General features: G+C 46.8%; 1 protein-coding gene across 3 annotated transcripts in view; it reads left to right on the top strand.

Annotated features, from left to right (window-relative positions):
* The first annotated feature begins 6,949 nt into the window (after window positions 1-6,949).
* LOC126535679 (saccharopine dehydrogenase-like oxidoreductase) overlaps window positions 6,950-9,029 on the top strand; it is a 227,825-nt gene continuing 225,745 nt past the window's right edge. For 2 of the 3 annotated variants that reach the window (XM_050182501.3, XM_050182500.3), the window contains exon 1: window positions 6,959-7,222. In XM_050182501.3, coding sequence (XP_050038458.1) covers window positions 7,051-7,222 — 172 coding nt within the window. In that variant the 5' untranslated portion in view covers window positions 6,959-7,050. Of the gene's footprint in view, window positions 7,223-9,029 lie in introns of all 3 variants that reach the window. The other variant, XM_050182499.3, reaches the window with a different exon arrangement.

Genomic DNA, 9,029 nt, shown 5'->3' with positions numbered 1-9,029 from the left:
TTGGGTCATCTGCCATTTACACATTCTGCCGTAACCAGGTAATGTTACGTTTAAGTGATTTTGAAAAAGGCTCTTACGAAGTCTGAAGGAACCTAAGATAAACAGTGTCGTCTAATATGCATTCTCGGCGCTAGTACACTGTAGCGCTGGCTGATCGGTGCGGCGGTCCGTGGGATGCGTCACAAGGAAAATAAGCTGGTGAGGAACCTGGAAATGAAGTATCAGGCAGCCGAAAGCGTAGGTTTGCATAGTAGATGCACATCGAATGGAAAACGGAAGTACTTACGATAGCTTACGATAGCACAAGCCCCCAAAAATAAACGATCCACATTTTTGTGCAGTTGTTTGAGCGTAGCTCCTCTTTGTACCTCTTTAAACTTGCCATTCTGCCGCCAAAACCAAAGACGGATGTGACATCACGGGCGCGAAAAAGGCGCGAAAAACAAAGAATGAATGCGGCATCCCGGACGTGACGTTTAGGTGAACCTAACGCCTGCATTCCGTCGACCAGGTGAACGCAGACACTTTCCAGGGGGGGCCCGGGGGGGGGGGGGGGGCTGTCTCTCTGAGAACGATGCCAATCCGAAGTCACAACATACCGGCATTCCCATGCATACCACAGCGCAGCAGCGCCGGATTCCCCTCTAGGTAATGTAGTGAGAAACTCTATGGGTAGGACCTTAGGCAGTATAATAGCAAGGGCTTGGTGGCGCAACCCACCGCCCTATTCCAAAGGGGACGCTCATAACATCCATCCATCCACCCATCCATCGTCGGCCTCATAGAGTTTCTCACTGGTCGGCCGTGCTTGTTGGTTCTTTAATCTATGGTCGGCCGGCTAGGTACGCTCATGGTACGCTTGCAAGTATGAACGTGGCACGATAAACGAAGCGCCGTTGCGACAGGCCCCGTTACGCAAACGATTGCCTTTGCACCGTACAACCAGTGATGCCACGGCTGCTGATTTATCAGTAGATCTACTGATTTTTAAAATTTTCTGCTGATTCAGTGATAAAGCGCTTGAATCTGCTGATTTTCTTGCTTTTCTACTCAAACGAAATCTGCAACTTTTTCAGTAGAGAGGATGGATGGATGGATGGTTATAGAGTTTACAGAGGATGGATGGATGGATGTTATGAGCGTCCCCTTTGGAACGGGGCGATGGCTTGCGCCACCAAGCCCTTGCTACTATGCTGCCTAATATCCTACCTAGGTTAACCAATGAAGAAAAAAAAAACACTATGAACTACCACGTCCAAATTTTCTGATCCCCTATTGCGAACTGTGCTTTTGTACGTCTCCGTCTTTTGTCGTTACCCTACTTTTCTTCCACCAATCTTCCAATCGCCTCTTACTGATGTATATTGCGGACCTGTTTGCTTTACCACTGCTCCCGCTGAACCCAAGGGCTTCAAGGAGGCCAGTGGTGCCTAAATCGACCACTGGGTACACGTCTTCACATTCTAATAAAATATGCTCCGTCGTTTCCCTAGCTTTACCGCAGCAAGCACATGCTTCTTCTTCCTTCTTATATCTCGCTTTATAGGATCGTGTTCTAAGGCATCCCGATCTCGCTTCGAAAAGTAATGAGCTTCCCTTTGAGTTATCATAAATGGTTTCTTTCCTGATTTCGTTTTTTCCTCTTAAGTAGTTACTCATGGCAGGTTTCTTTTCCATTGCCGCCACCCATGAGATTAATTCCGCCTCTCTAACTTTCCCCTTGACCTTCTTTGTTGCTGTGTTGCCTACCCCACAGGCCGCATACTTGCTGGTAAGCTTCCTAGTTCTTTTCCTCCACTATGAATCAATGTTTTGCCTGTACAGATACCTGAACACTCTCCCAGCCCATTCACTTTCGTCCATATTCCTCAGCCGTTCTTCATACTCAATTTTACTGCGAGCTTCCCTCACTTCAAAACTAGTCCAGCCCATATCCCCCTGCACAGCTTCATTTGTAGTCTTCCCGTGAGCGCCCAATGCGAGGCGACCCACGACCCACTGGTACAGTGTACTAGATAGGGGCAGTGTGTTCAGACAGCGGAGCGCGCCACGCACCGCTTTGAAGCCGGGAGCGTAGACAGGTCCCGGATGCGTGTTTCTATTTGCTCCCAAGCCCAGCGCTCGATCGCTGCGCCGCCATGCGCCGCCCGCATGTACCACCTTTCTAGGTACTTTTTCGCCGTAGCGCCATGACACGCGCCCTAGATCCTTCTATGTATTTGGCTTTGCTCCCCTGGCTGTGCCAGGGCGCGCGGTGTGTTCGGGCCAGCCTGCATTCGCTGAGTTTAGGCGGTGTAGGTAAATTTTAATTCTGAATGCTTAAGCTTACCCTAAGCTTACCTTAAGCTTAATTTGTATGCTTATCCAAAGGGAAAAGCGTCCCTTCGTCCGTCCCGTAATAAGACGACCGCTTTCGAGATAGCGCCCGCAGTAGCGAACGAATTTGCCATTGTGCTGCCTTCAGCTTCAACAGCAACGAAGCGGTGAAAACACAGTGCTAGCTGGTGGTGCTCTCAGTTAACGCCTCATTCTGCAACTTTCGCAAATCGCTTTGAAGTCAAGCGGTCGCGCATCTGTTTAAGACTATGTAGGCGGCAAAAACGCAGCGCGCGAAGCTATGAGCTGTGGGCACTGTTTTGTGGGTATCGCAGATCGCTTTCAAGCTGCGGCCCACGCGGCATTGCCATAAGGAGTCGCCGACTGAGTACGCTCATGGCTCAATAAAAGAGAATTTTAGTGCGTCCAGTATTCCGGCAAGCGTGGGTGGTTTGCCGGGTGAACGGGGGCGTAAACGTGAGCGGCCAGATTGGTGGCGCACACAAACCACACAAACACGGAGCCGATTGATTTATTCTGCTTATCTGCTGGCGTAAATTTTGGACAGCGGCGCAATCGTGTGGACAATTACGCCACTGCCGAAAATTTGCACCAGCAGTGAAGCAGAAGATAGTCGCTTAATGTGATTTTAGCTCTGTGTTTGTCTGGAACAGCTCTACGCCACCACGGCGGCTGCACCGCTCCGGCCGCTCACGTTGCCCCCGCTAATCCGGCAATCCGCCCAAACCACCCCCGTTTGCTGGAATAACGGACACGCTAAAGTCTCCAATGGTTTCACGCGGATGAATAAGGCGCTGAAGAGCGATGACGGCTTATATCATGATCGGAACCGTCATCAGCGCACCTCGGGCCTCCACCTGCAGTACTTTGCTTGCGTCGTCAATGCTCCTTGCGCGCACCGTCGGCACCAGTTCGTGTTGCCACTGAGCTGTCGTTAGTAATTGCCTAATCAAGTTACATAACATTGGTAATGACACCGGGCTGCGCGGAGATTAGCTAGCGGCACAATGCTTACGCATAGTCTAACTCCCAGAGGAGTTTCTGCGTGATTTCTTTTTCTTGTTCCTGGACGTTTAGTATGCGTATTGCCAACGCCTTGCTGTTGTTTCTGCTGGAAGAGAGATAGTTATGTCAAGAAGGAAAGGAAGCTTGAGTTCAGCGATGATGTGGCTAGTTGTGCGAGAAACCCTCCATGCCCCACGATTATCCCAGCTTTTGTAGATCGAAGCGCCTCGCACACCACGACCAACTTCTTATCACATCCCTTTATCCCCTTATCCAAACTGAAAAATTTCGTCCAGTGTTGCGTCAGATTCCGCATGCAACTCTTATTTCGAAACAGCCAAGGCGGCTTGTTTTGAAAAACCTATTTTCTCTTAGCGACAGCTGAATGAGCAGATTGTGAGCCCAGGCAAAAGATCTCCCCAGTACCGCGTCAAGTACCTACAGGGATCTAGGGAGAGCTCGTCGTGACGCTTTGGGGGAAAAGTACCTAGAATCGTGGTACACGCGAGCGGCGCATGGTGGCGCAGCGGTCGAGCGCTGGGCTTGGGCGTAAATAGAAACACGCGTCCCGCGTGAATGCGGCGGCGCTGCAGTCGCACGGGCTGTATGGACGCGTTCTTCGTGTGTTGCGGCCATTTGCAGAGTGATTGCCATGTGCTTGCTCGGAAGGGCTCTGAAGGAATTCCTCGAGTTTCAGTCTCGTTGGGAGTCACATCCAAAAGGATTGCCATTTGTTGGGCGTGTTGGTAGACTGACTTGGAAAGCATATTTAGCGCCAGCGAACTATAGGACAGAGAAGAGACGACGCCACAATGCGCTAACTTCAACTTGATTTTCAGGAAACACCCGCCTATTTAACTGTGCATGTGTTAAATAGGTGGGTGTTTCCTATATCAAGTTGTTGAAGTTAGCGCATTGTGGTGTCGTCTCCCTTCTGTCCTTGTTCGCTGACACTAAATTTGCTTTCCATTGCAAAAGGACTTTGCGGCTTGAGCCAGTCGACGGCAGAAAGGCTCCGTGTGACATTGTGCAGCACTTTGGCTCTGTTAGAATACTTGGAAGGAGAGGGTTTTAAGTACCTATTGACATCTAGACTAAGCCAATAAAAGTTGGAGAACTTCTTGTGAGGTAGCCGTGCGGGTGCAGCGATCACCCAACGCCGTCTCAATTTTTGATTGTTGTGAATTGCCTTTTTATATCTTGGCGAAGGCAATGCAAACAGGGAAAACAGAGGTCAGTAAAGATTTGGTATCGCTACTTCACTCACCTGATAATTCTGACAAGGAAGGGGACATTGCGTCACAATTGACGAGTTAGTTGAAGCTGGAAATCTGACGCTGGTAGTGCAAAGGCTAAACAATACTCCGGCAGAGCACCGGGCTTATGTGGAGGAAAGGAGCGGTCACCGCCTTATCCATGATATATGGCAGGGTATGTCGTGCAGAAATTTTTTATTCGCAAGAAATGTGAGGACTGCCGCTCTCTTCTTTTGCAGAACTCTAGTGTCAGTAGCTGCAGTCTCAAAATTCACGAAATTTGTGACAGGGGAGGATTGCTGTATCCCCCCAAGTTGCTTTTCGAAGCACTAAGGAAACTTAGTGCTTCGAATATATTTACAACCTTCTTCAGCAAAGAGGAGCTTTGCAGCGACAGCATAGTCGATGTCATGATTCTAGTGAAAGCTTTAAATTTGGCTATTCCATAGGCTGCAAATTACATGCTGATGATTTCACATCAGCAGTTGTGCGTTTTTATGTCCCAACATTAAGGCTGCACTTTTACGTTAAAGGTGTTAATCAGTGAAGAGAAGCACGACGAAAAAAGAAATTGCTCTTTAAAGTTAGCTATACTGTTCTTAGCAGGCTGGTGCAACATATATATGTATGCTGACCCTTCTTGTCTTTTTCGTCTGAATGCACAACTTTTTCTGGTGCATTCAGAAAGCTAATTTTGTGAATTAAAATTGCATATTGCGCATATTAATTCCGCTGTAGGTCTCCATTGTTTGGGTAGGAATGTACTTGCACTGTTTTTCTGTGTTTTGGCATACTGTGTGTAGTTTTGCAGAGATCCCTTTTACTTGGCGTCATTCCTACCTGTTTTATTCGTTCCATAGAAATGTAGGATGTCGGTGTGTCTCATACTCGCACATGAGCCTGACGTTCGGGAACACTTCATGATGTAAATAAAAAAAAATTCACTAATAAACTGAATAAATCTAGTTGCGGGGGGCTCGCGAAACAGAATGAAAGAACGAGGGACAAATGTTTATCGCGAAAGAAGATGAATGCATGCCAAGCAGGGAAGCTCTTTGGCTTTGGGCTATGTACGTACATATTGTCTTGCCTTCTCTCCTACAACAGTGGCTGAGGAACTAAGCGCTTGACGTTGGGTCGCGGATGCCGCGGCCGCTTTTTTATGAATGCGAACCGCAAAAGAAAATGTGTGCACCTGGAATGCGAGTTAGTTTAAATCAATTCGATGTCCTTTACTACGGCGTTATTCGCAGCCGAATTTTCCGTTCGAATAATTTCTGGTTACGTGGCAGCGTGACACAAAACAAATTTAACGGCTTTACGCCACTACTTCGCTGTCTGCAAAACCTTTGCTGTAAAGTTAATAAATGCGTCTTATGGGCGTTGAGATGCGCTAGCAGTGCACATACAATTCATCTCTTATATGAAGTGCGTTTAGGGGATGTATCTTAACACTCGCCGATGATTTGCACGTCTATTTGATTGCGACAGAAAATGATTATCAAAATATCAGCATGCAGCGTTGGCGCTGCGCCGTACGTTCCGTACAGCCCATGTTCCTACAGCGCCATCTCGTGCTATCTACATGAAGCGCCTCAGCGGCGAGCGCTTCGTGAACACACTGCCCCTATTCTAGTACACTGTACCACTGGTTATATTAATGTGATGCCACCTAGCGAGAGAAAGAAAAACGTGGTTGGCTCCGAGGTTAACATACATTGTTGCGCTTCCAGACTCTCAAACGTGCCGGTATACCTCTGTCTTTGAGCGAAGAGGGGAAAAGGCATAGGGCATAGAGTTTCATATTAGTATACGTTTATTTAGAAACTCTATGGCATAGGGTTTCTATGCTCTATGGGAAAAGGTGAGGCGGTGAATTTGTGGAAGTGGGTTCACTACCGAACCCCACAACTATGAAACCACCATTAGCATTATCATCATCATCATTGCCATCATCATCATGTTTACGTGCACTGCAGCACGGAGGCCTCTATGGAGGCCTCTCCCAGCGATGTCCAATTACCCCTGTCTGGAAGATACTATACTCTCAGGCTTTCAGGTACTAACTACCATCTGATGCCTTTGAATAGGCCATCGGAGGGCTTCACTGTGTTTAAATTCGTGCTTGACAATGGCTCTCTAGATCCCCGGGTTTTTCAAAAGTATCGCTAAGAATCTCAGGGTCAATTTTTGTACTATTTCCTGGAAGCTACAATACTTCAACAGAGTACTAATACAAGCGCTGAATTCGTGGGCTCATAAACTGAGTGCAAAAATTGAAATTAAAAATCTACTGATTTCTACTAATTTTTCGCGAAAAAATCTGCTACTATTTTTTAATGTGTCGTGGCAACACTGCGTACAACGCGGAAACGGTGCTAGCCACGGTGCAGAAAGCGGAAACTCTAAAGCGACGCGCCAGCAGAAGGTGAGCGGCGTCGACCTCGGCAGGATGTCGCGAGAGTTCGACATCGTCCTCTTCGGCGCCACGGGCGTGACGGGCATCTACGTGGTCGAGGAGCTGCACCGTTCTTCCGAGGGCCTGCGCTGGGGCGTCGCCGGCAGGAACGTCGACAAACTGCGTAGTACACTGCGCACAGCCGCCAAGAACCTCGGCCTGGAAGGTGGGATGTTTCGATAGCACCGCGCACTTCCGAGACTGATCGACACACTCGACGTCTCGAAACAGTAGCCGAAACTGTCTGCCAGCTGAATGACATAACGCGAACCTTGCTGTAAACATTTTGGTGAAACACCTGCAGATACTGCGCCTCTGTATACTGCTGGTAGCGGCACATATTACATTTCCATTTACTCATCGTCGTAATGCGTGGTGGGGCTAAGATTTGCAGCTCGCTGGTAATACAGCTGTTCTCTCATTTATTTATCATTAATACATGAATTTGTACAAAACTGTAGTTAGATCGAATAACTCGGCAAGCATAGCGAGCGGGCTAGTTAGCAGCGCGAACAAAAACCGTTGGCAATGAGAAAAGTTTTCGCTTTAAAAACGGCTATAAAACAAATGAATAATACTTATTGTAAACAGTCGGAAACATTTTTTAAGGTGACTCCGTTGCAGGCACTTGCCCCTCAATCGCGTGTCAGTGTGATAACATGAAATATAACTTTCTACCAGCGACGCGGTAACGCAGTGACGCCTGCCAAGCCATTTAAGACGAGCTAAACATTTCAGTGGCGGAAGTGTGCCATCGCAGACTGTCAGGTGCTCTCCTTCAAAAATAATAAACAAATTGCCACAGCAACCACAGGAGCCGAACCATCGACCTACTGGTCAACAGGCCGATGGTGTACACAAACTTACACCGCCGCACGGAATATAAGCACATCGACCTTGTATTTCATATGATGATGCTGGCTGCAGTTGCAAATACAGCAATGCGAAGTAGAACTGTAAATTACAAGGACGAATCTATTCCCAGAAAAATAACAAATTGCATGTCGTAGAATGGTTAGTGCTACGGATTCGCTAAATGTAAATATTTTTAATAATGAATCATATATGTCTCTATTCGGTTGAGAACTTGCAGCAGAGCGTGCTTTACGCCATCTTGTGGTATTTGGAGTGGTCTTCGCAGACACTTTTATTCATTTCATTCATTCATTTATTTATACTGTAAGCCCTCATTGGGCTATTACAGGAGTGGAGTATAAAAACAACAAAAACAAACAGAATGCGACCGAGTTACAAGCTTTGACTCACAAAGCTTGTCTTAGAATGGAAAAGTATGCACTGCAACATACAATGGAAAGTAATAAAGAAGCCATTCACAATTTGGCACCACATCGTCATAGACACAATAAGAGTCGCACATGTAAAAGTAAATGCATACATATTGGGTAATTCACTATGTGTTATTACAAAAATTGTGCTTTTAAGACTTTCCAAAAAGGTAGTTAAGGACATCGAGGTTACAAGAGAGTCTGGTAACAAATTCCAGTCTCTTATCGCCCTACGAAAGAAACTGAACTTGACGCAATCATTGTGGGCGAGTGGAGGAGGAATGTACATACTATGACGATGCCTCGTTGATGAGTTCATAGGAAGCTCAAAATAATCATCTGGTTTAATATCTACTTGATTATGAATAACTTCGAAGAGGAATTTTAATCTGTCGTATTTAGTTCTGAGCTGAAGTGGTGCTAGATTAGCTAAATGGCATAACTCTGTTGGAGAATGGATGCGACAATATTTATTAAATGTAAACCTAGCAGCTAGCCTCTGTATTCGGTAAAGTATAGAACAGTTAGTTATGGTGTGTGAGTCCCAAACAATTTTAGCATATTCAATAATTGGCCTAACTAGAGTTTTGTAAGCAAGGCATTTAATTTCAGGGGTTGCCCAATTGAGGTTCCGCCTCAAAGACCACAGGGCTCTAAGCGATTTGATGCACACATTTTCCGTGTGTG

Source organism: Dermacentor andersoni, chromosome 7, assembly GCF_023375885.2.
Source record: "Dermacentor andersoni chromosome 7, qqDerAnde1_hic_scaffold, whole genome shotgun sequence".
Classification (NCBI taxonomy): Eukaryota; Metazoa; Arthropoda; class Arachnida; order Ixodida; family Ixodidae; genus Dermacentor; species Dermacentor andersoni.
This window is presented reverse-complemented; position numbering and strand designations above follow the sequence as displayed.